Source organism: Salvelinus namaycush, chromosome 37 (assembly GCF_016432855.1).
Source record: "Salvelinus namaycush isolate Seneca chromosome 37, SaNama_1.0, whole genome shotgun sequence".
Classification (NCBI taxonomy): Eukaryota; Metazoa; Chordata; class Actinopteri; order Salmoniformes; family Salmonidae; genus Salvelinus; species Salvelinus namaycush.
Window position 1 is genome coordinate 17,717,903 of NC_052343.1, and position 27,927 is coordinate 17,745,829.

A 27,927-nucleotide genomic window follows, 5' to 3' on the forward strand; every position below is an offset into this window, starting at 1 on the left:
TTAAAGCGTAAAATAATTTATTCAATAATAACATCACTCAACAAAGCTCATATTGATAATTTAATTAGACCAATCTATTCACAGGTGATACACAGCTTTTAACATTGATTGGGGCGTTGATTATATGATGCTGCTCTCCATTCTCTTTGACTGAGTGTCACTTAGGGACACATCTCCTTAGCAAGAGGTCTTTCTTCCCTTGCTTTCTGCTGTAGGGCCCACTCTCTCTTTCTCCCTCTCTGTTTGCTCTCTTCAGCATACAGAACTCTCAGGGGCCGTCTCCATGGTAACATGGAAAGCCCCACGCATCGGCAAGGCAACCAAAGATAAAACGACAAAGACATTTTCCACCAAGCAGCTTGTTTTAAAGTGGGTTGATTAATGTGTGTGTGTGTGGTTGTTGTTCAGAGTTGTTTGAGACCAGATTGGTTCTGGTGAGCCGTCCGTGACATCCTGGCTCTCCTCTTTCCAGTCCAGTTGAGTCTAGAACTGAACCAGACTTCTGCTGTTTGGCCTAGTTCACTTTGCCATTTCCTCAGCAATGGCCTTCCCCATCTTATCCTTCACATACTCCACTTTCTGCCAATCAGACTTCAGCTCCAGCCACTCATAGTATGGCACCTAGGGAGGGACAGAAAGTACAGATTCAGGGGTTTGTCTATCAATAATACTCTTTACCTTGCAATACTATAGCTGACATACACCCAGTAGTGTTTTTATGCAAATCAGCTTTGGAGACAATCTAGGTGGTTTTCTCGTTTGGGTAAAAGTCCGTCCTTCGTCTTCTCTCCTCCATGACCCGGAAACTGATAAATTGTCGAGATGTGTGTCAATTCATTAGTAGGAAGAGTGTCCTCCCCTCCTCAATAGCCACCTTTCATTGAGGATACTCATGTGTATCCTACCACAGAAAAGTTTTGAAATCTGCCACACACCCTTTGAATCAGCTTTTGTTTTGTCAGTGGAGAAAAACATGCACGTTTAAAAACGATATGCTACTTATTATTTTATTTATAAAAAGTCAGAACTACCTAATTTGTTTTGATCACTTTAAACATTTATCTTGTAGACTCTCCTCGATTAACTGACCTTTTTCAAAAGAAGGTGAAAGAGGACAGAGGAGAGAGGACACAGGAGGTGGACAAATCTAATTGATAAAAGGCCTATGTCTGAAAGTCTGTCTCAGGTAAGTTCAGTGGCCTAGTTTACCCAGCATGCACCACTGCAGACCTGAGAGCTCTCAGGCTAATGCAATTGGCCTAGATCAGAGAGAGCGGTAAGATTGGCTAACGCGATTGTCCTAGATGAGAGAGTGCTGGGATTGGCTAAGGAGCTTGGCCTAGATGAGACAGAGCTGCTGCTGCTATTCTCCTGGCTCCTGACTGACTATCATGCCTTTTATAACTGGCATCCTTCAAGGAGACAGAACAGCCTGGCCCTGCATGATGCAGCATTAAATCAGCATTAGATTGTTTTTTATAACATCGTACTATAGCATCATACCAGTATCACTATACTAAGTATTGTGGCAAGGACACTAAAAGGCAGAGTTAATTTATTGAGGAAAACTGTCCAAAAGTTGGAAACAAATATTATGGTGTCACCTAGAGTTCAATTATTGCATTTTCCAAGCTATATCACACTATTTAATACGAGTGTACAAAACATTAAGAACACCTGCTCTTGCCATGACAGACTGACCGACCAGATGAAAGCTGTGATCCCTTATTGATGTCACTTGTTAAATCCACTTCAATCAGTGTAGATGAAGGGGAGGAGACAGGTTAAAATAGGATTTTAAGCCTTGAGACATGGATTGTGTACAGTGCATTCGGAAAGTATTCAGACCCCTTGACTTTTTCCACATTTTGTCATGTTACAGCCTTATTCTAAAATGTATTAAATAATTTTATTCCTCACCAATCTATACACAATACACCATCATGACAAAGGGAAAACAGGTTTAGACATTTTTTGCAAATGTATTATAAATAAAAAAACAAAGATATCTTATTTGCATACAGCCTAGTGGTTAGAGCATTGGACTAGTAACCGAAAGGTTGCAAGATTGAATCCCCGAGCTGACAAGGTAAAAATCTGTCATTCTGCCCCTGAACAAGGCAGTTAACCCACTGTTCCTTGGCCGTCATTGAAAACAGAATTTGTTCTTAACTGACTTGCCAAATTAAATAAAGGTCAATTAAAATGTAAAAAATTCAGACCCCTTGCTATGAGACTCGAAATTGAGCTCAGGTGCATCCTTGAGATGTTTCTACAACTTGATTGGAGTCCATCTGTGGTAAATTCAATTGATTGGACATTATTTGGAAAGGCACACACCTGTCTACATAAGGTCCCACAGTTGACAGTGCACGTAAGAGCAAAAACCAAGCCATGAGGTCGAAGGAATTCAAATCCAATTTTATTTGTCACATGCACTGAATACAACCTTACAGTGAAATGCTTACTTACAAGCCCTTAACCAACAATGCAGTTAAGAAAATACCAACAACAAAAAAGTAAGAGAAAAGAATAACAATAGAGGCTATATACAGGGGGTACTGGTACAGAGTCAATGTGCAGGGGCACATGTGTCGAGGTAATTGAGGTAATACGTACATGTGAGTTATTAAAGTGACTATGCATAGATAATAACAGAGTAGAAGCGGGGGGGGGGGGGGGGGGGGGGGGGGGGGGGGGCAATGCAAATAGTCTGGGTAGCCATTTGATTAGCTGTTCAGAGTCTTATGGCTTGGGGGTAGAAGCGGTTTAAAAGCCTCTTGGACGGTATACGTATTTTACTATATACCGGTATTGGGTTTTTGGTTTACCTTCTATAACGGTATTTTTATGTTTGGTTTGTTAAATGTGATACGCCGTGTGTAACATGATTTGTATAGGTTACCCCGCTATTTGAGTCATCCCTCCGCTCTCTCTCTCCATGCTGCTTTCCACACAGACCTAGTCCCACCCCGTCACTCAAGGAGCGCATTTGTTATTGCTTGACCACGAGACACTTTCGTTCAGACTGCATGGTCAATGCAGCACGTGCAACAATGTTGATGACCATGATGTTGTTTCCACTTGGACCGTAATATAAAACCACAAGCGTTCTATAATTACAATATTAGTGTGTTCCTTACATCTGCAAACAGCTAGTTTGTGTTTTCTTAGCAAGTTATGCTAAATCGTGTTCGCCACTAATGCTAGCTAACTAGCTAATAAAAGTACTGAGTCGGGCAAACGTAGCTAGCTAATACAGCCTGATACCAGTGCTGGTGGAGGCCTAAATCAGCATGTTGTTTCTTCAAAAGTACCTTCTATATCAAAGAGGAATAGGCGAAGCATGAATATGTTGGCTACATGAATAAAGATTTAATGTAGCCAAAGATTACAGGGTCCCCTAGGAAACAATGAACATCACTTTGGTTCCTACCCAGTCACAACTCGCTAATGGCATTTTCACTCGTTGTCATGTCAAACACTGTATTCAAAGTGCCCACTATTATTTATTTTCTAACTATAGAATTAGAATAAACATTATATTTCGATGATTCCAAAAGTTCACAAGTGTTTTACTCCAAATCAAAATTGCAACATTTGGTTAAAAAATGGAAATTTGGAAATTATCCCAAATAAGTGCATGAAATGCAGAAACTGATGGAAACGCAAGAAATTATATTAGGTTGAAGTTGAATTGAACAGTATAAAACTGAATGGAGAAAGACCCATTGAAATAATTGAGTATAAACTCTGCAAAAAAAGAAAAGTCCTCTCACTGTCAACTGCGTTTATGTTCAGCAAACTTAACATGTGTAAATATTTGTATGAACATAACAAGATTCAACAACAGACATAAACTGAACAAGTTCCACAGACATGTGTATAATGTGTCCCTGAACAAAGTGGGGGGGGGGGGGGGGGGGGGTGGTGTCTAAATCAAAAGAAACATTCAGTATCTGGTGTGGCCACCAGCTGCATTAAGTACTGCAGGGCATCTCCTCCTCATGGACTGCACTAGATTTGCCAGTTCTTGCTGTGAGATGTTACCCCACTCTTCCACCAAGGCACCTGCATGTTCCCGGACATTTCTGGGGGGGAATGGCCCTAGCCCTCACCCTCCGATACAACAGTTCCCAGACGTGCTCAATGGGATTGAGATCCGGGCTCTTTGCTGGCCATGGCAGAACACTGACATTCCTGTCTTGCAGGAAATCACGCACAGAACGAGCAGTATGGCTGGTGGCATTGTCATGCTGGAGGGTCATGTCAGGATGAGCTTGCAGGAACGTGAAGAACTAAAGCGAGAAACATTTGAGAAAAGGGTCGAAGATATGTCATAAGGACTAGACAGGGAATTACCGGACACCAGGTCCGCAGGAATTAACACCCATAGCAAGGACGTTAAAATTCAAATCTCTCCCGCTCTCACTCGAGACCCTATCCAGGGCCCGCTTGATCAAGAAACAAGCCCAAACAAGTCTATAGACTCTGATACAAAGGTTGTGAAGAAAAAAGTCAAAACGCTTCGTTAAAGCCAAGCCCACTCAGAATCTGAAAAGTCGATCTGCTTCCATCTTGAACAGAAATGACACATCACGTCGTTGCGAACGACAACTCTACTTTGTGGGGAATATGTCCACTAAACACAAATCGAAACGACCATACCTGGAAACAGTCCTGGAGGACTGCTTAACTTGTCATGCGCTAATTGATTCGGGTGCGACAATATCACTCCTCTCTCAAATATTGTTCGATGATCTCAAAAGAGCTTTGAAGCCAACTAAACTTTGGTTAAAAGTGGAACGATGCGACACTACACTTCGAGGGGTCACGCAGACTACCTCGCCTCTCACATTGAGAGTCATGCTGAAACTACACTTCAAGGACGTATCGCTCGTCCACCCTGTGTATGTTACCAGCCTCGAAAATGTACCCCTACTACTTGCAGACTTGATGGATCGGTTACTCCCATTGATGGATTGGAAAACCAACCAGGTATGGTCACAGGCCACAGTGCCTTCTCCACTGACCACACTGTCTTCCCCTAACGCTAGCTGCAACACAGTCATTCACGAGGGGTATCTGTCAAAAGCACCCCTTGGGAAAAAGACGTTTAGAAACCTCTTGGTGCAGAATCCGATCCAAGGAGATATTACGATATCTCGACATTCCATCAGCCAATCTGATTGACCATTCTTTTCATGATTTCGAGCCAGCTGTCTCTGTGAATGAGCAACTTCCCTCCTCCTTGCAGTCGTGCAATACGGTAGTTGAGATGAACTTCTCTTGCCCTACGGGCACTGCGGCCGTCTCAGCAAGAAAAACATTGATGCGCAGGGTATACTCTGCTTCCGATGATACACCTTCTGCTTTGTGGGGGACTGTCACCCCTTACAATGACACTAATGGCGTCAGTCCAGCAACTGACCCGATGACTCCCACTGGTGAAACATCACAGACTGATATCCTCGTCTCAGTTTGCAGGTACTGAAGAGGTTGCCACACGCGGACGCGGTGGTGACTGACAGACCTCGACAGCCACTGAGGGTGTTGAAGCACAAACACCAGGAGATTTGGTTGAAAGGTTATAGCCATTCTCATAATAACGCGGCCACTGACAACTCGTACATAGGGTCCGAACTTTTCGTTTGCGCCTCGGATACCAACACCACCCGCTGGTGGGGCGGTCCCGAGACACAAAGGGGGGGAATAGTAGCCCAGACCCATGATGAGCCTTAACGAGGCCGGTCGAGACTATGGACAACACCGTACGAGGCCGCCAGAGCATAAATCAAATCTAGTTGTAAACTCCCTTATGAGAACAGTGAGTAGCAGACAGCCCTTACTGAGGTGTACCACACTGGCCGTAAAGGAAGTCCAGTGGACTTGTCCACCTCCAAAACAAATGGCAACAATAATCATTCCTTGCTATATGTAGTAGCCACTACAAGACAACTAGTAAAATGCTCAAATCATGTATTCCTGTAGGATAACATTTCAGAATAAAATCGGTAGGACAACTGGACCCCTTGAGTACCAGTACCAATACCACAGTCAGTCCAGCAACACTCAGTAAGAGGATTAGTAACCTCACAAGTTAAATTGCTATTGATAATAGCAACATAGGGGTCACTCAGAGTGCAACACGGGGAAGGGAACACACGCCACTAATAAATAGAACCCTCCGTTCAGGAGAGAAGTTATTAGAAGTCATGAACCATGATCACACCACGTACGACTGGTGTAATACTTAGAGTACTTCCGTCATGAGGTTAGCTCCTCCGTGGATAACATAGCTATGAAGTAGACTTCTTCATACCTACCGCCACTACAATAGTGGAAGACAGTGACTGGTAGTAAAACCACTACAGACTCCCTCGACACCAATTCTGACTGACCTCCAGGCATTGACCTGAAAATTACATGACTACATGTCAGACTCATTTTGAACAAGTTGTAATCTGCCAGGATACTTGGTTTCCTTCCCTTGACATGTGCGCTTGCGTAAGCATAAAACGCACATGCACAACGGGACATCCAATTAGGATTTATGCTAGGATCACTTAAGGGTCCGAGCAAAATACCAGCCTTAGTAAAGTTGAACATTTATTTTGAGGCCTTTAACTCTACAGCACTCACCAGTTTTCTCAGAAGTCCACAGGTCATCCCTGTAGACTGCCCAAAACTAGTGCCTTACAGCTGTAGACTATCATATAGTTATCAACTTAGGATAGTACCCTAAGCAACACCCCGCAAATTAGGAAAGCCCTAGATATGACATTAGACAATGCCATGATAGGGTCATTTTGCCAAGACCATGGACGTAGATAGAATACAGTCCAATTAGATGATTAAGGTGGCATAACTATATTTTGTTTTGTTTATGCTTTCATTAATTTTGTTTCATTTTCTTCAGCATGTAGAAAGTGATAGAGCCATAAAACCACTTCCCCATACAACCATCAGTTAGTGCCACAACGCCGCTCATTTGGCAGGAAATGTAATGATATATTTCATGAGTGTGTGTGCGTTGTTAACATCTGTATAAGTTACTGCCAAGATCTTCCAGTCTGGACAACGGGTCCGAAACGGCGATCCCAATCCGGACATCCGCTGCCGAGCCATGGAGCGGACTTCTTCATTTGCAGACACCCTACCCGGGTCGACCACCAGAGGGGGGACTGCAACAGCGATCACCAACTGGACATCTGCTGCCCAGCCTTGGGGCGGACTTCATTCGCATAAACCCTACCCGGGTCGACCACCAGATGGGGACCACAACGATGGTCCACAACCAGGACAACCCACGGTCATTTTTATGTTGGTTTGCAACATGCAGGTTAATCGCAAGATTGAACCCAACATGGAGGGGACTGTCATGACATTGGCCTGTGGGTAAGGTTTATGACCCCCCCCCCATAAATACCGTTCTCCTTCCCTCTCTCTTGACTCTACAGAGGGACTCTTGAATAGCCTTTGTTAAAACAGAGAGTCTGGGAACATCAAACAAGTGGAGGGAAAGGAACCATATTTCGGTAATAGAACCAGTTGAAAATATGCATTGGTACTTAATGAATATGATGTCAGTTCGGTTGTCATCTGAGACATTATGACTGATGACAGAACGACCTAAACTGTATCTGGGAAAGTCTACACATTATAGTTATCAGATTCACATGGAATTGTTGTGCAATTCAAATGTTTAAATATAAAATTATTGGTGAAAAGATGACATTTAATTTTAGCTTCCAAATGAGAGATTTGGGTTTTCATAAGGTTAGGGCTCTGCTCAGTCAGTGGCCCGCCCCTGTGAAGAGACATGGGTTATAAAACTATGAAACACACCCTTCTCCCTCCACTATATAAGCCCTTGACGAAAATGTAACCTCCTGTTCCGGGTACATTAGGATGACGATCTGATGTCAGAAGGATTCAGATAATAACTACAGAACGAAGCCAACCTCAACTCGAGCGAATGGTATGAACTTTGAACTCTTATTCGCTACAGAAGTGATACCTCCTAGCCGTTGAATTAGCAGCGGCCGCTGTAAACGTGGGCTAGGAAAGGACGGACAGAGTATCCCGTCTACCACACAACGACGACACTACAACGTTTCCCGTTCACCACCAGAGACACTCTTCAAAGGACAAAGGACTCTGTTGGGCAACACGGCCTTCCATCTACCACCAACCTATTGAAGCGCAGCTCAGAGTAAATATTTATTGCATTTTCCTTTTCCAAATGGGCGGTAATTTAGAATGCATAAGATGCTGTATTTACGATAGAGTAGCTGCCTACGGCCCAATAGAGAAATCTCTTCTTCCTTTGTTCTTCAGTCTTCCCGCTCTTTCACTCAAACCCAACCCCCTTTTCTTTGGGTAACCAGCTGTCATATCTGTTCTGTCCGCTAGGGACGTTTTCCTTTATGACATAATTTGTAATCAATGTATGGTTCATTCTGTGTATATGTAATTCTGTGTGATTAGTTAGGTATTTAGTAAATAAGTAATTAAACCCAATTTTGTATTGCTGACTCAACTTCTTAGCCAGGGTTCGTGAAGATAGCCAAGAATTAACAACTTTCAGATGAGACTGAAATAAGGTGACGATTAATATTGACTGCTATTGATGTAAAATATTACTAGGTCTTTAAGAGTTTATTCGGAAGATAACAGCTCTATAAACACTCTTTCGTGGTGCCCCAACTTTCTAGTTAATTACATTTACATGATTAGCTCAATCAGGTAATATTAATTACAGAGAAAGGATTTTATAGAATAGCATGTCATATCACTTAATCCGGCATAGCCAAAGACACAACATTATTGGTGCCCCGTGTGAGGAATCTAAAATAGGATGACGCTTTCATTTTGAATCAGCCTGTATAAAATTGAAAAGCAGATTACATAATATACCAAGTTTATTATACACATTATGAGAGTTGGAGACAGAAATTATTGGTGGTGTGTGTGCTGAGGATTCCCCGCCTCAGTGTTGTGTTCTGACGTAGTCAGTGGGTACCGTAAGCGAATACATTTCTGTATGAGAGCTGATAAAGCTAATTATAGAAATCTGAGAAATAGAGCGTTTGGCCAAACGCAGAGCTATTTCTGCCTTGCGCGTTTCAGACGCGTGTAGGCTCGGTCATTATTAATTTCTCGAGCGAGGACAAAGAGCCAGCCGATTGAAATTCAGGAGATATTAGCTTGACTAGCGATAATTATCTCTGTTTCTCCCTTGTCTCCACGCGAGTAGACCACGGTGCAGTTTGCCGCGTGTTCCGGTTAAAACATCGTCAAAATAACGCCGAAAAGGGTTTGAACATAATGTTATGAGTAAAACCTTTCCCTTGCCAATGGAATCCTATGTTGTGCATTTTTCATGCATAAAGTAGGATTAGCTTGCACAAGATGCTAAGCTAACAAAGGGAAAATAGCCATTTTGTTTTCTTGTGCCACATTGTAATTCCTCCGCCTTGCGGAACGGAAGTCCCGTCCCGGGTACTTCCGTTTGATTTCAGTGACGGCTGAAGTGTGTGCCAGTACTTTCCTTCAAGAATTATTCAGGTCACACTCATTACTTGTGATATCCAGACGGATATCTATGTCTTATTCAATTGAACTAATAAGTGAAATTGCCAGATTTACATTCTCAAATGGATCTTTTAAATAATATCCAAATAGATGACTTTTCTAAATAAGACATTGTAAACTTTTTCCAAACTAACCTAGATGAAGAAACTTCAAGGTTATTTAAAGTTTAATTCCCAAATAGCCTATACAGGTTTGATTTATCATTAAATTGATCAATCAGTAAAATTTTGTTTTTGCAAAACAGTAATCCAGTACTGACAGAAGTCCCGCCCCAGCGGGAATCCCATGTGGCTTCGGCCTTAGGGAGAAGTGTCCCACAGTGGTGAATGTTCCCAACATTTGATCTGTTTACACTTTTACACAATGGAGATTGAATGGATTATCGTCTCATTCAATTTAATAAGTTAAATTGTTGAACATACCTTAATGTTCTTCCAATCAAATGAGACACTTTTAAACTTCTCATATTAACCTGGATGAAGCAACCTCTAAGGTTAATTAAAGTTTGTTACCCAGATAGCCTACCCAGGTATGATTAATCATTGGCATTGATTAATTAATTCAATTTGCTTTTGCAAATTCATTCACATCCAACTTCCACATTACTGGTACGGTACTGATGGTGCGTCAACATCGATAATAGATTAAACTTGTCTTTGCAGCTTCCAACGAATTCCAAACCTAAACTTTGAAAAAAAAATGGAAATGTTTTCCTCTAAATTCTTCTAATAATGTGCAAGCTATCAAAGGTTGTGGTCACCACTCCTCTGCTAATTAGTGAACCTCCACCCATAAAAGGACTGATCTCTGACCTCAGCAGCGATACCAACCCTAATTATGCCATTACCGAAAAAACAGCCGAAATTGCAAACCCTCTCCAAAATCAACCATCAAACACAGGCTTTGTGACGGTTCTCTCCACTTTAGCACTTATGTATCGCCATCAAAGGTTGGCATCGGTCCAATACCACAGTGCACAGCTGAAGCACGTGCAAGACATGGCTAACATGAGGGCACAGGTGGAGAGAACTGAGCAACTATTGACAAAAGCAGGAAATGAAAACATTCTGCTAGTCGAGGAACTGCGTTTGAAATCTGAACAATTAAAAGTAATTGCAAATACTCATGACGATAAACAAGCACAAACTCTCCAACAAAATCGTTGTCTGCAGGAACAACTCAATTTAGCCAAAACTAAATACGATGTAGTCCACTCCAAACTAGATAAATCTGTCGAGTTATGTTATTGAACACAATGACTATGTTGGATGACAAATCAGCAGAACTCATTGAAGTCGCTGACCAAATTAATGTTGAGAGAACTCGGGTGATGATGGAAATATTGATTTCCAAGCAAGCGGAAGAAATATCATCACTGAATCTCTCGCTCCATACTCAGGACCTCTATCTGCACACCATGACATAAGTTTGAGACCGAAAGGAGCAAGTGTGACACTCACGTATCCAAAATCAGTACTCTAAGCGCTCAAGTGGACTCTACAATGCAGCAGAATACCACCCGTAGGTAACATCTGGAGGAAGTCCAGAATGGTCACGCTCTACAGCGTGACTATCCATCCAAGCAACCGGAGTCCGGTACTCAAAGGAGTGAAGACGATAGGTTTCAGACATTGCCTCCAAGTGTCCCTCAGTCTTCTCCTCTTGGCCATTCGGCACTGAGTAATATGGCGCCTCTTGGCGCCATTTTCCTCCTCAGGATGAAGCAAACCCTCTCCGCCCGCTTGACGCGGAATACCTTGACAAACTCGTCAAGAATTTCCCCACCTTTGACCCCGTTCCAGGTCAGCCAAACGATACTGAGACGTTCCTAGCTGACATAGAGGACGCGTTGGGTGGCTATCCAAACGCTATGGGTTCTGACAGGGTTTACCTGTTGAAGCGAACGTCGAATAGACTCGTGACAAGGTTCATTCGCCTACAACAGCAACACGTGCTAAATGACTACTCTAAACTTGCCACAGCTTTGAAATTAGAATTCCGTGGTTCTGCGACTCGCAAACACGATAGCTCACTGGCTAACACGGTCAAACAAGCTCGGAACGAACACCCACAAGCGTAAACTTCGTTCAGCTTACTTTGGCCTACTCACTGAAACAGGAATGGAAGACCTATTACCATTTAAACAAATGTTTCTGTCGAACATGTATCCCACCTTCATTACATACGTGGGCCCTGCAGCCCACGTTGGCTTGACTATCTTACAACTCAGAGAGTTTGCAAGCACAGCTTTAGAGGCATCAATAGCTCGCAATGCTAAGAGCCCTGACCACTCGGTTTTGAAGTTTGACCAGGAGCACTCACTCCAGTTAGAGGGTGCATTGTCAGGTATTGGAGCGTTGAGAGATGACGCACAACGGTTACTACCACGAAACCACGAATCCAATAACCACCGCGGTCGAAATAACTATCAATAACTGTCACAATCAAAACGACTACCGCTACAATCGACCTGTTCGCTACGTTCCTGCACCCAACCCACACAAAGTGTCAGAGCACAAGAGTAACAAAGGGTTGAAAGACGATCAAAACGTAGACCAATGTTCTCCTGAAGTTCCACTACGTGAAGAACTAAAGCGAGAAACATTTGAGAAAAGGGTAAAAGATATGTCACAAGGACTAGACAGGGAATTACCGGACACCAGGTCCGCAGGAATTAACACCCATAGCAAGGACGTTAAAATTCAAATCTCTCCCGCTCTCACTCGAGACCCTATCCAGGGCCTGCTTGATCAAGAAACAAGCCCACGGGCTTTGTCTATAGACTCTGATACAAAGGTGGTGAAGAAAGACACGACGGTGGGTTTGTGCCCATAGGCAACGTTGTTGTCGGCGATGTCTGGTGAGGACCTGCATTACAACAGGCCTACAAGCCCTCAATCCAGCCTCTCTTAGCCTATTGCGGACAGTCTGAACACTGATGGAGGGATTGTGCGTTCCTGGTGTAACTCGGGCAGTTGTTGTTGCCATCCTGTACCTGTCCCGCAGGTGTGATGTTCGGATGTACCAATCCTGTGCAGGTGTTGTTACACATGGCCTGCCACTGCGAGGATGATCAGCTGTCCGTCTGGTATCCCTGTAGCTCTGTCTTAATGTCTTAAGCGTCTCACAGTACGGACATTGCAAATTATTGTCCTGGCCACATCTGCAGTCCTCATGCCTCCTTGCAGCATGCCTAAGGCACGTTCAGGCAGATGAGCAGGGACCCTGGGAATCTTTCTTTTGGTGTTTTTCCAGAGTCGGTAGAAAGGCCTCTTTAGTGTCCTACGTTTTCATAACTGTCACCTTAATTGCCTACCATCTGTAAGCTGTTAGTGTCTTAAGGACCGTTCCACAGGTGCATGTTCATTAATTGTTTATGGTTCATTGAACAAGCATGGGAAACTGTTCAAACCCTTTACAATGAAGATCTGTGAAGTTATTTGGATTTTTACGAATTATCGTTGAAAGACAGGGTCCTGAAAAAGGGACGTTTATATGTGTTGCCCCCCTACGCACTACTCATAAAGCAAATGTAGAATTTATATTAATCAAAAACATAAAATACCGTCAAATAGCATCATACATTTGAAAAATACCATATATGATATTTTGTGCATATCGCCTAGCTCTTTTTATTTAATCAGGTAGGCCAGTTGAGAACAAATTCTCATTTACAACTGCGACCTGGCCAAGATAAAGCAAAGCAGTGCGACAAAAACAACAGAGTTACACATGGAATAAACAAACGTACAGTCAATAACACATTAGAAAATGTACTTGGACCTAGATTTGGCGCTCCAGTACCGCTTGCCGTGCGGAAGCAGAGAGAACAGTCTATGACGACTCGGGTGACTGGAGTCTGACAATTTTTAGGGCCTTCCTCTGACACCGCCTGGTATAGAGGTCCTGGATGGCAGGAAGATTGGACCGGTGATATACTGGGCCGTACGCACTACCCTCTGTAGTGCCTTGCGGTCGGAGGCCGAGCAGTTGCCATACCAGGCAGTGATGCAACCAGTCAGGATGCTCTCGATGGTGCAGCTGTAAAACCTCTTCAGGATCTGAGGACCCATGCCAAATCTTTTCAGTCTCCCGAGGGGTAATAGGTTTTGCCCTCTTCACGACTGTCTTGGTGTGCTTGGACCATATTAGTTTGTTGGTGATGTGGACGCCAAGGAACTTGGAAGCTCTCAACCTGCTCCACTGCAGCCCCGTCGATGAGAATGGGGACATGCTCGGCCCTCCTTTTCCTGTAGTCCACAATCATCTCCTTTGTCTTGAGGTTGTTGTCCTTGCACCACACGGTCAGGTCTCCGACCTCGTCCGTATAGGCTGTCTCATCGTTGTCGGTGATGTCGTGGAAAATTGCGAGATTATGTTTTAGTGCTTGTAAAATTATATTATAATCTTTGTATTGCATTAGAATGGTTGTTTTATTCGACTATTGTGTGTGTGTGTTCCACTGAGGATGGGCCTCGATGAGATATCACTGACAGAGGAGATTTACGATGTCTTTGGCCAATAAAGCCTAAAGAGCATTCCAGATGGATGAGGTAATGTTTTGGTACTATGAAGTACCAGGAACGAGATTAGAACCTCGTCTTAGAGACCAAACTGAACGATAATTTATAGCTAATGCTATCTGGCTATGGGATACTTCTTTCTAAAGTAAAGGCCCTTTGTGAAGAGTTCCTGAGATCTGTGGTTCGTCATGTGAGTTGAGGGGGGTGTATCTTGGCTATAAAAGATCTTGGTATTCTTTTGTAGGCACTCTCAGAATTCATTATAGACACTGAATTGATCTGAGAGTCAAAGGGCGATATTAAAGCTCACATATTAAAGATGACATTTAAGTATAACTCTGACTGGTGTGTGGTTTATAACTCTCCTCATTTGGTAATACAGGAAATTGCCACGACAGTGATCAGGCCTACTGTTGTGTCATCAGAAAACTTAATGGTGGTGTTGGAGTCATGCCTGGCCGTGCAGTCATGAGTGAACAGGGAGTACAGAAGGGGACTGAGCACGCACCCGAGGGGCCCCCGTGTTGAGGATGAGCGTGGCGGACGTATTGTTACCTACCCTTACCACCTGGGGGCGGCCCGTCAGGAAGTACAGGATCCAGTTGCAGAGGGAGGTGTTTAGTCCCAGAGTCCTTAACTTAGTGATGAGCTTTGAGGGCACTACGGTGTTGAACGCTGAGCTGTAGTCAATGAATAGCATTCTCACATAGATGTTCCTTTTGTCCAGGTGGGAGAGGGCAGTGTGGAGTGCAATAGAGATTGCATCATCTGTGGATCTTTTGGTGCAGTATACAAATTGGAGTGGATCTAGTTTCTGGGATAATGGTGTTGTGAGCCATAACCAGCTTTTCAAAGCACTTCATGGCTACAGACGTTAGTGCTAGGGGTCGGTAGTCTTTTTGGCAGGTTACATTAGTTTTCTTCGGCACAGGGACTATGGTGGTCTGCTTGAAACATTTTGGTATTACAGACTGACAGGGAGAGGTTGAAAATGTCAGTGAAGACACTTGCCAGTTGGTCAGCTCATCCTCGGAGTACACGTTCTGGTAATCCGTCTGGTCCAGCGGCCTTGTGAATGTTGACCTGTTTAAAAGGTCTTACATCTCCTGCAGAGAATGTGATCACACAGTCGTCCAGAACAGCTGATGCTCTCATGCATGTTTCAGTGTTACTTGCCTCGAAGCAAGCATAAAAGTTATTTAGTTCGTCTGGTAGGCTCGTGTCACTGGGCAGCTCTCGGCTGTGCTTCCCTTCCTAGTCTGTAATAGTTTGCAAGCCCTGCCACATCCGACGAGCGTCGGAGCCTGTGTAGTACGATTCAATCTTAGTCCTGTATTGACGCTTTGCCTGTTTGATGGTTCGTCAGAGGGCATAGCAGGATTTATTATAAGCTTCCCGCTCCTTGAAAGCGGCCGCTTTACCCTTTAGCTCAGTGCGAATCCATGGCTTCAGGTTGGGGTATGTACGTACAGTCACTGTGGTGATGACGTCCTCGATGCACTTATTGATAAAGCCAGTGACTGATGTGATGTAATCCTCAGTGCCATCGAAAGAATCCCGGAACATATTCCAGTCGTATTCCAACATATTCCTGTAGTTTAGCATCTGCTAAATCTGCTTTTTTTAATAGTCACTGGTGCTTCCTGCTTTAATTTTTGCTTGTAAGCAGGAATCAGGAGGATAGAGTTATGATCAGTTTTGCCAAATGGAGGGCGAGGGAGAGCTTTGTACACGTCTCTGTGTGTGAAGTAAAGGTGGTTTACAATTTTTTCCCCTCTTGTTGCACATTTAACATGCTGATAGAAATTAGTCTTGTCCGTAGAGCTCCGAGACAGGATTGTGTTGAGGCACAGATCTGGGGAAGGGTACCAAAAATGTCTGTAGCATTGAAGGTCCCCAAGTACACAGTGGCTTCCATCATTCTTGAATGGAAGAAGTTTGTAACCACCAAGACTCTTCTTAGAGCTGGCCACCCGGCCAAACTGCGCAATTGGGGGAGAAGGGCCTTGTTCAGGCAGGTGACCAAGAACCAGATGGTTACTCTGACAGAGCTGCAGAGTTCCTCTGTGGAGATGGGAGAACCTTCCAGAAAGACAACCATCTCTGCAGCACTCCACCAATCAGGCCTTTATGGTAGAGTGGCCAGATGGAAGCCACTCCTCAGTAAAAATGGACATGACAGCAAGCTTGGAGTTTGCCAAAAGGCACCTAACAGACCATCAGAAACATGATTCGCTGGTCTGATGAAACCAAGATGAAACTCAATGGCCTGAATGCCAAGTGTCACGTCTGGAGGAAACCTAGCACCATCCCTACGGTGAAGCATGGTGGTGGCAGCATCATGCTTTGGGGATGTTTTTCAGCGGCAGGGACTGGGAGACTAGTCAGGATCCCAGGAAAGTTGAACGCAAAGTACAGAGAGAGATCCATGATAAAAACCTGCTCCGGAGTGCTCAGGACCTCAGACTGGGGAGAAGGTTCATCTTCCAACCGGACAATGACCCTAAGTACACAGCCAAGACAACGCAGGAGTGGTTTCGGGACAAGTCTCTGAATGTCCTTGTGTGGCCCAGCCATAGCCTGGACTTAAACCCGATCTAACATCTCTGGAGACACCTGAAAATAGCTGTGCAGCGACGTTCCCCAATCCAACCTGACAGAGCTTGAGAGAATCTGCAGAGAAGAATCGGAGAAACTCCCCAAATACAGGTGTGCCAAACTTGTAGCGTCATACCCAAGAAGACTCGAGGCTGTAATCGCTACCAAAGGTACTTCAACAAAGTACAGAGTACAGGGTCTGAATACTTATGTAAATGTGATATTTCAGTTTATTTTAAATAAATTAGCAACAATTTCTAAAAATCTGTTTTTGCTTTGTTTTTATGGGGTATTGTGTGTAGATTGATGAGGTAAAAACATTTTAATCCATTTTAGAATAAGGCTGTAACATAACAAAATGTGAAAAAGTCAAGGGGTCTGAATACTTTCCGAATGCCCTGTACGTGTGCCATTCAAAGGGTAAATGGGCAAGAGAAAACATTTCAGTGCCTTTGAATGGGGTATGGTAATAGGTGCCAGGTGCACCGATTTGTGTGTCAAGAACTGCAACGCTGCTGGGTTTTTCGCACTCAACAGTTTCCCATGTGTATCAAGAATGGTTCACTACCCAAAGGACATCCAGCCAACATGACACAACTGTGTGAAGCATTGGAGTCAACCTTGGCCAGCATCCCTGTGGAATGCTTTTGACACCTCGTAGAGTCCATGACCTGACGAATTGAAGCTGTTCTGAGGGCAAAAGGGGGGGTGCAACTCAATATGAAGAAGGTGTCCTTATTGTTTTGTATACTCAGTTTATACGGCAGTTTTTAAAAAGGACAATAGAGTATAGTTGACTTCGTGTTTTCTTTTTGCCATGGAAAAGAGTATTGTGTTATACTGACAACCCTATTAGCCACACAAAGAGCTTGTCGTTCTCATAGTCTGTTAATCAGAGGAGGTGATGAGTTAATTTGCTGAAGTGGAAAGACTGAGACGAGCATATCTCACACATTCCCTATGTAACAACTCTGAGGCACATGCTAAGGGGATGTGCTATGAACCACACCTAGACATCTACAGTGGCTGGAAGTCAATTCCCTTTTAACTTCAGAAGACTGCTGTACTGTGCGTGTGTTACTTTGAGGCAATGACCTTCAAGCAGTGTAATGCAGTAATGCTGTGTCCATCCCGGTCTACCTGATCTCTCCCAGGAAAGAGGCTTGTTCTGGTGATTACACCCAAGAGTGTCTGGCCTGGGGTGGAGAGTATGCTGTGGTTAGGGTTTGTGTGTGTGCGACAGACAGTTACTGTCATATTGACTGCCAGAACGTCTCTTTCAGTCCACCTCCATCACTCCCTCTCTCCTCGTCATCCCTCCATACCTCTACAAGGATAAAGCCAGCCAGTTTGAGATGCCGTCTCATCATGGTGAATCGTCCCAGCAGATCTTTACTCCTGGAACCATAGTTAGGAAACTCCCAGGTCAAGAACGCTAACCTGCAAAGAGGAGGACTGTCAGAACACATGCACACACACAGACACGCACACACACAGACCCTTCTTCCCTCACCTGCATGCCCCCTCAGGTAGGGGCTTGGCTCCGCCTCCTCCAGGCAGGTGAGGGGCTGTCAGGGTTACCAGGTCCATTGGCTTATTTTCACTGTCCACCACCAGCTCTCCATCTGATAGGACACAACAAGTCAGTCACCTGTTGTTCCAGCCTTACAGTGTTAATGTGTGTGTGTGTGCGCATGTATTCACCTATGGTCCAGCCGTATACAGTGTTGACCCCGGTACGTAGGGCCTCTGCTTTCCCCCCCACCAGATTATCCAGGGCCCCCTTCAGCCCAGTCTGTAGAGGGGAGAGGGGGGAGTCCCGGCCCAGGGTGGAGGGAAGCAACATGGCCTCTGTAGGCAGGGTGGAGGACAGAGACTCTGGGTGTTCTAACTGGAGGGTAGCAATGATGTGGAGGAGCTTCAGGCGATAGTTCTCCACTCGAGACAGACTGCCTTCTGTGAAACAACAATATAGCAACGCAACATCAAATCAGCAGAATCACCCAAGTCTGTACAGCTGAGAATGCACAGGGCTATGAACCCAGACCACATGAACATCGGTCCTCTGCTGCCATCTCCTGGGGTGGACCAGTACTAGAGTGTGTGTTTACCTGAGAGTTTGGCAACATGTGTGTGTTGGTTGAGGGCTGTGATGTGCTGGGGCTTGGCCTGCTGTAACACACACAGAGACCACACCACGTCTGTCTGCAGGAACGCCTCCAGGCTGGGGAGAACACCCTCCAGGGCAGAGTGGACCTACATACACACAGGAGGAGACAGTTGACAAACACGGACTACATTCAGGGAAGGTGCTCTAGCCAAAAGCCTCTTCCCCTCATCAGCCAAAGTTGATAGAACTGTCATGTGCAGCACTGACATGACTCTACATGACTGAGAACCCAGTCTGTTCTACACAATATTTATCCTTGAGTATCCAGGCTGCATCACATCCGGCCATGATTGGGAGTCCCATAGGGCGGCAGACAATTGGCCCAGCACCGTCCGGGTCTGGCCGGGGTAGGCAGTCATTGTAAATAAGAATTTGTTCTTAACTGACTTACCTGACTAGTTAAATAAAGGTTAAATAAATAAAAATAAATAAACAGCATAAGGTAAATAAAGAAACAAATTGCTACTCTCATTGTTTACCTTCTTGTAGAACTCCTCCCCCTTGCTGGGCTGGAAGTTGAGCCTGGCCAGTGACATGAGCAGGTTACAAAGCTGCAGTGTGCTGTACTTCTGACTGTTCACGCTGTAGTGCTGAATAGTTTTTTTTAAATCAAACAAAGGAAGAAAATAAGAGGATGAGTTAAAGCAATATTTGTTAATCAAGAGGGCTAGGGGATGATCCAATCAGTTTAAGACGTGTTTAGAAGTGTCTGAGTGTGTGCGGACCTCAGCGAATGCCTCAAACAATGGGAGATGGAGCCACTTGAGGAAGGCTAGTGATTTGGCGCAGCGAGTAACATCGGCAGAACTAATCTCTGGCATTCTGGGTAACAACTCGGCTGCCAATCGCTGGAAGACCTGGGAGTGGTGGAAATTCAACTTCCCTGAGAGAGAGAGAGAGAGAGAGAGAGAATTTAAAGCCCCCAAAATTTTATTTTGAAATGATCATTGTATTTCTAATAAATCACTGTGTTCAATTATAGAAAATATTTTTTATAATTTATTTCCCTGAACCTCCTTTGGCCCCTGAAATGATGTCTGATTGTGTGGGCATTAGGAAAAATTAAGATATTTACATACACAGCCCTGATTGGCTGATTGGTGGACTCTAGACCATCCTCTTACCCAGATAAACAGTCATTGGTCTATTATATTAAGATCATGATGTGGGCCAAAAGTTCCATCCCACCTGAACAGGCTGAAATTCCAGGGGCCTCATCAACCGTGCGTACATTTCTTACTCAATTCTGGCGTACTTGGAGATTCTAGGATTTGCGTGCACCTCAAATTATTGGTATTTATTAAACTGTCACAGGCAAGCAACATATACACATTTTCATTCACATATATATATATATATAAAATCATTGAACACTTATATAATGGTGCAGGAGAGGATGGCTCCTAACCAACTGTGCTATTTAGTTAGTTTTATTGCATTGTTTGTAACTTATTTTGTACATAAAGTTGCTGCTACCGTCTCTTATGACCAAAATGAGCTTCTGGACATCAGAACAGCGATTACTCTCCTCAAACTGGACAAAGATTTTTTCTTTAATGAGTCCGACCCGAAGGATATACTGCTTCCCCGAGACCAGGCCCAAATCCCCGTCATTCGCGTGAAGACGGAAATACAGGGGGCGAAGGTTGGGGTGCCTTGTGAGGATTCGTAGGTGAGTTAGTAAATCGCCACTACCATTGGTTCTATTGGCCAACGTGCAATCACTGGAAAACAAACTGGATGATCTACGGTCGAGACTCTCCTACTAATGGGACATTACATATTTTTTAATATCTTATGTTTCACCGAGTTGTGGCTGAACAACGACACTGATAATATAGAGCTGGCTAGGTTTTCCGTGCATCGGCAGGAAACAGCAGCTACGTCTCGTAAGATGAGGGGTGGGTGTGTGTGTCTATTTGTCAATAAAAGCTGGTGTGCAATGTCTAATATTAAAGAAGTCTCAAGGTATTGCTTGCCTGAGGTAGAGTACCTCATAATAGGCTGTAGACCACACTATCTATATTATTTGTAGCTGTCTATTTACCGCCACAAACCGATGCTGGCACTATGATCGCACTCAACAAGCTTTATAAGGCCATAAGCAAACAAGAAAATGCTCATGCAGAAGCGGTACTTCTAGTGTCCGAGGACTTTAATGCAGGCAAACTTAAATCTGTTTACATTATTTCTACCAGCATGTCACAAAAATATCTCTAGACTACCTTTACTCCACACACAGAGACGCATACAAAGCTCTCCCTAGCAAACCATTTGGCAAATCTGACCATAATTCTATCCTCCTGATTACTGCTTACTAGCAAAAACTAAAGCAGGAAGTACCAGTGACTTGCTCAATATGGCAGTGGTTAGATTACGCGGATGCTATGCTACAGTACTATTTTGCTAGCACAGACTGGAATATGTTCCATGATTCATCCAATGCCATTGAGGAGTATACCACCTCAGTCACCGGCTTCATTAATAAGTGCATTGACGACATCATCCTCACAGTGACGTACATTTATTTATTTAACTAGGCAAGTCAGTTAAGAACAAATTCTTATTTACAATGACGGCCAAACCCGGATGACGCTGTGCCATTTGTGGCCACCCTAAGGGACTCCCAATCACGGCCGGTTGTGATACCCTGGTTCGAATCAGTGTCTGTAGTGACGCCTCAAGCACTGAGATGCAGTGCCTTAGACCGCTGTGCCACTCGGGAGCCCAATCAGAAGCCATGGATTACAGGCAACATCCGCACTGCGCTCAAGGCTAGAGATCCCGCTTTCAAGGAGCGGGACACTAATTCAGATGCTTATAAGAAATCCCGCTATGCCCATGCAACTCTTCCCTCTTCCCTGATAAAATCTGAGATTTTCCCCCCAAGTTCTGACTTATATTTTCCCAAATTATATTCTGTGTTTAATTTTTCATTCTTAAAATTACAATTGTTCATAGAGAACCAACGGAATTGGATGTTCGGAGTCCATATCAATGCTTAAATCACATCAGAAGAAGATTTGCGGTGGAGCAAGTGAAAATTGCATTTACTTTCAGAATTGTTTGCCGAGTTACTCATGTGTGAACCACTAGAAGTTGTGTGCACGCATGGTTTTAAATTTGTGCGGATGCACACTTTCCCATCAAGCTCAAAATGGATAAATACCAGCCTTTATGGGAAAACTGGCGCACGCAAGGTTTAGAGTCCTTTTTTTGTGCACGCACCTTGATAATTGAGGGCACAGGCATTTTTTTTCAAACAGCTCTTACACAAAAAGGGCATATCATCATTTTCACAATTACAGTGTGCTATTTTGACCTCAGTGTGAAAATATCATAAAAAAACTGGGGGGGGAAAATCACATTAACTGCACTGCCCCTTTAAATCTGTTGGAATACAGAAAAATTCAAAGCTGAAATATCAGTTGACCGCAGGTAGTTTGTTGTTAGGTAGATTGTTAACAAAGATGGAGAATAACAATGGTACCAGCATTCAACCCTGTGGCACATCCTTTTACATCTCCAGATTATGTGTGTGTGTGTGTGTGTATATATATATATATATATATAATTACTGCTGAGCAATTAAGACATTTCGGTTATTGTTCAGTTTTTAAACAACTTTTTGACCTACAGTGATTAAATTATTTGAATTCCATTTCGTTCAGTTTTTTTCTGTGAGCTCAATGCGCACATTGCACAGTTTCTCTAGAGAAAAAAAAACAGTATGCCTTTTTTACTTTGAAGAACTAAACATTATTGATTTTGGCAGACAGCATAGGCAGCACCTCTATGGAGATGAAATGAAATAAAATCAAAATAAAGCAAATGTAATATACACAACAACTGAAATATTTTAGTCAAGTGTGTGTGTGTACCATATGCGTAGGCGAGGTCCAACAGTAGCGGTGTGGAAAGGTCTGTTGAGGGTTTCTGTAGGAGGTAGTAGGACAGAGCTCTGAGCAGAGGCACTGAACGGCGTCCCTGAGACGCCAGAGACACAGACACCCTGCGGATATCCTCCGTCCCAAACCCTTCAGCTAGCTCTAACGCCTGGGGTGGGAACAGAGAGAGGGGGGAGACAGAGAGAAAAGAAAAGGAGTGTTGGTTGAGATAGATTTGTTGATGGTGGCAATTACAGTTCCACTCCGCTATATACATACAGTTGAAGTCGGAAGTTTGCATACACTTAGGTTGGAGTCATTAAAACTCGTTTTTCAACCAGTCCACACATTTCTCGTTAACAAACTATAGTTTTGGCAAAGTCGGTTAGGACATCTAACATCTAATCATAGATACCTTATGTAAATAAGTATTCAGACCCTTTGCTAAGACTCGAAATTGAGCTCAGGTACATCCTTGAGATGTTTCTACAACTTGATTGGAGTCCACCTGTGGTAAATTCAATTGATTGGACATGATTTGGAAAGGCACACTCCTGTCTATATAAGGTCCCACAGTTGACAGTGCACGTAAGAGCAAAAACCAAGCCATGAGGTCTAAGGAATTGTCCGTAGAGCTCCGAGACAAGATTGTGTTAAGGCACAGATCTGGGGAAGGGTACCAAAATGTCTGCAGCATTGACGGTCTCCAAGAACACAGTGGCCTCCATCATTCTTAAATGGAAGTAGTATGGAACCACCAAGACTCTTCCTAGAGCTGGCTGTCCGGCCAAACTAAGCAATCGGGGGAATGAGGGCCTCGATCAGGGAGGTGACCAAGAACCCAATGGTTACTGACAGAGCTCCAGAGTTCCTCTGTGGAGATGGGAGAACCTTCCAGAAGGTCAACCATCTCTGCAGCCCTCCACCAATCAGGCCTTTATGGTAGACAGAAACCACTCCTCAGTAAAAGGCACATGACAGCCCGCTTGGAGTTACCAAAAAGCACCTAAAGACTCTCAGACCATGAGAAACAAGATTCTCTGGTCTCATGAAACCAAGATTGAACTATTTGACCTGAATGCCAAGCATCCCGTCTGGTGAAGCATGGTTGTGGCAGCATCACGCTGTGGTTTTGCTGCGCCAGGGATAAGCAGACTAGTCAGGATCTAGGCAAAGATGAACAGAGCAAAGTACAGAGAGATCCTTAATGAAAACTTGCTCCTGAGCGCTCAGGACCTCAGACTGGGGCAAAGGTTCACATTCCAACAGGACAACGACCCTAAGCACACAGCCAAGACAACGCAGGAGTGGCTTCGGGATAATTCTCTGAATGTCCTTGAGTGGCCCAGCCAGAACCCGGACATGAACCCTATCGAACATCTCTGGAGACCTGAAAATAGCTGTGCAGCAATGCTCCCCATCCAACCTGACAGAGCTTAACAGGATCTGCAGAGAAGAATCTGAGAAACTCCCCAAATACACATGCGCCAAGCTTGTAGCGTCATGCCCAAGAAGAATCGAGGCTGTAATCGCTGCCAAAGGTGCTTCAACAAAGTACTAAGTAAAGGGTCTGAATATTTATGTAAATGTGATATTAAGAACTTGTAAGTAAGCATTTCACAGTAAGGTTGTATTCGGCGCAAATGACAAATTACTTTTTATTTGATATTTCAGTTTATTTTTTATAAATGATCAAAAATGTCTAAATCTGTTTTTGCTTTGTTATTGTGTGCAGATTGATGAGGGGGGAAAAACGATTTAATACATTTTAGAATAAAGCAGTAACGTAACAAAATGTGGGAAAAGAGGTCTGAATACTTGGTTCAATTTTATTGTTATATTACATCGTTTTTTTACTATAATATAGGTGTCTTGACTGTGATTCGGGAAATAAGAGCATCTTGTCTGCTAAATTAACAAGCAAGCCTATGCCATTGCACAGCCATATGTTTCTACAAGCAAGCGCCACTGCTCAGGTTAATGCCTTTTTGAAGATCATGTTCCACAATATAATATAACCAGTTGATATTAAGGTTTCAATAAATTAATCTTAAATGGCACTTGCTCTTTTATTGACTGAATACTGTGTATATGGGGCAATTTAGCAATTAGGATTTGTTATCTGTAATGGTTATGATACATTTGGCATTGTCGAGCACTGTTGGCATTGGCCTAGAGATAAATGTGCACATTTCTTTCCAGTGCGGTTCTTGTGTTCTAAAAATATATATTTTTAAATGAATTTGAGTACTCAGAAAATAAATTGAGTATTCGACCAGTCAAAAAATGGCAAATGCCCATCCCTAATCATTGCATGCAAGGAATATGGTGACAAATAGTTTATTAAAGTAGTCAAGTTTAGTACTAAGTCAATTTGTCCAAATACTTATGACTTTTTCAAATGGAGGGACTAGATACATAAGGTGCTTCATTTCTAAACAGTAAAACATATGAAAATACCTTAAAATAAAAGCTAACATTCTTTCCTGTCGCCTAATCTGAAACATTCTGTCTCAAATCTAAAATGCTGGAGTATAGCGACAATTTAAATGTATTTTTATTCACTGTCCAAATACATTTTTGATAACTTAGTATGTGTAGTGTGGGGGTAGATGTAAAGGTGCTTGTTACCTTATCCTCCAGTCTGTCCATCAGTGCAGGACTGAGGTGTCCAGCCCTAGCCATCAGGGTACTGACTGTTCTAGCGTCAGCGATCTCAGTCCAGCGGAGCTCCAGCTGTTTCAGCGCTGCACTCACCAGCGACACCTCCATCTGACCCTTCCGCCCTGCTCCCCAGTCTGCCAGGAAAGCCAGCTGTTTGTAGGAGAGTCTGCGTACACGCCACAGCACCTCTGTCTGGATGGAGCATTGTACTGCAGCTGTAGGAGGAACACCCAGAGCAGAGAGGGAGCGCAGCAGAGAGACCAGCGTACCATTCCACACTGACGCTACCTGGGGGGAAGAGATACACGCACACACAGTCAATTTACACACACTCAAAGAAACTCTCAGAGAGCACCGAAAGTTTTAGTGAATATTTTGAGCCGCCCTCTGCCCTAACTGTAACCTGCCCCATGTCTCTTGCTTTCATCACTCCTTACCCATCTTCATCCCCTCTCAACCCTCCACTTATCTACCCTCACATTTCCTCATCCTACCAGTCCCCTGACCCTTCTTACAACACCCTCTCCTACCTGTGCAGTAACAGTGTCCATTATGTCTAGCAGTCTGGGATCATTCAGCAGCTCAAATTGGTCCATTTTAGCCCCACCTTTCTCTCTCCCAGCCAATCTGACAAGCTGAACCAGAGCCTTAGCTGCCTGATTGGCCTTTCCTCCTTGTGCCGCCCACGCCTGCAGGACATCCTGTGGAGATTGGGCTCTCTCTAAGAGCTCATCCAGCTGGGTGCGTTTGGGCTCGATGGGATACTCCTCTTTGACCAAACTCCTTCCCTCACATAGCCCTCTTAACACAGGCTGCCGCCAGGCCTGGGCCCACAGTGGCTCTGCTGGCCCAGCCGCAGGGGTAGGCAGGCGGGCAGCGGTGGCTGAGGCCTGGGGGGGGGCCCTGGGGAGGAGACGGGCACATCGGCCCAGCAGACGGCTGGTCATGGAGGAAGAGAGAGCAGCAGCGAGACACGTATTCACAACACAGCAGCCAGAGTCACCATGCTAACACCTGAGAACGAGCGAGAGAGAGAGAGTGTTAATTCAAGAAAGTGAATATCACTCAGTGGTTCTCATTCTTTTTTTGGTTCCTGAACCTACGATCACATGTTGCTATGCCCAAACAACACCTTCATGTACAACTTTATAATAAGGACTATATGTTCTTATTCTCCGTAGTCTGCCGGTCATGGACTGCTGTCAACAAGCTTAGCCAAGCTATCTTGAGACGCTTTAGCAATTAGTAACAGTAACGCAGGGATTGTGTGTTGTGTAACATAACATTGTGTCAACAATCGTGTAGCCTGTACTACTACAAACAAAACATTTGCAGGAAACCAATGAATAGACATGGTTGTGGCAACTAGTTATAGTGAACTGAGCTGAATTAACGTCACTAGCAACATTTCAGTCTCAAAAGCTGAGCTGCCATCAAGCGTATTCTGACCTTGCCGACTAGGGTTTCTGCCGTTCTAGCTATTAGAATTATGAAACTCAGACTGGCAACATTCTCTGCATTCACAACTACACCTGTGACAGGTCTTAGGTAGACATATAAATACATGTAGCTGCCATTTCTATCTTTAAAGGACTGTCCTTACCTTGATAAATAAGATAGAAAGTGGTAGAAGACGAAGGCGACATTCACATGGAGCTATCAGCAATAGTCGCAAGAAAATGACCTCAAAGCTACCAGTGTCACATGATTGTCGGACGAAGCTGCGATTGGTCCACTTGTTTCAAGGCACTTTAGGTCGTCTTTTTTTTATTGCAGAACCTGGTCTTGATCTCCATGCGCGGAACCCATAGAATTAGATACACACAGTGGGGTAAAGTTATTCTGCCCTTGAATTGCGTTCCCATGCAAAACTAGACAGATAGCTAACAACTAAGTCTTCAATAAAACTCCCAAGGCGTGACTTTTCTTGAATGAATATCTTGAAAACGTTTATGTTGTGAAACTGCAAAATACAGAAAAGAATATGTCTTGTCAATTCACATCGACATACTGCAGCTGTACATTTACATTTCAAGTTGAAGTTGCATAAATACAAAGCCCGTGCCAAGGTACCATGAATCTGGCATGATGCCAAACCATATAGCCAATTGTTACTCATATGTTAATTGGCTAACTCCTTTCATTACTCTAATAATGTGCAACCACCTCTGTACAATAACAAAGCATATTACACTAGAAACAGTAACAAAACTACAGTATTGTATGTTTTACAATTCGTTTACATGACGCAAGTAATACAGCTGATGTCATACATGAAAGGCAAGGCAATTTGTGTGAGTAAATGCAACCAACTAACATTGATAAGTAAACAATTATATCAATAACAAGATTATCATCACCCCTTCCTTGTCATAATACAACGCATTGGCTCAAACGCATTAAGAAGGAAAGAAATTCCACAAATGAACTTTTAACCAGGCACACATGACAACTGAAATGCATTCCAGGTGACTTCCTCATGAAGCTG

The 27,927-nt window shown here is 43.8% G+C and overlaps 1 protein-coding gene across 1 annotated transcript; it reads right to left on the reverse strand.

Annotated features, from left to right (window-relative positions):
• LOC120031331 (FAST kinase domain-containing protein 4-like) lies at positions 1 to 27,112 on the reverse strand. Its single transcript, XM_038977038.1, has 11 exons — positions 27,043 to 27,112; positions 25,970 to 26,453; positions 25,407 to 25,727; positions 22,770 to 22,944; positions 19,614 to 19,771; positions 19,368 to 19,478; positions 18,830 to 18,974; positions 18,423 to 18,674; positions 18,232 to 18,343; positions 18,044 to 18,158; positions 1 to 621 (listed from the first exon to the last, which is right to left on the reverse strand). The coding sequence occupies exons 2-11, from the start codon at positions 26,384 to 26,386 to the stop codon at positions 520 to 522; spliced, it is 1,908 nt and encodes a 635-aa protein (XP_038832966.1). The 5' UTR covers positions 26,387 to 26,453; positions 27,043 to 27,112; the 3' UTR covers positions 1 to 519.
• Between the last annotated feature and the right edge of the window lie 815 nt (positions 27,113 to 27,927).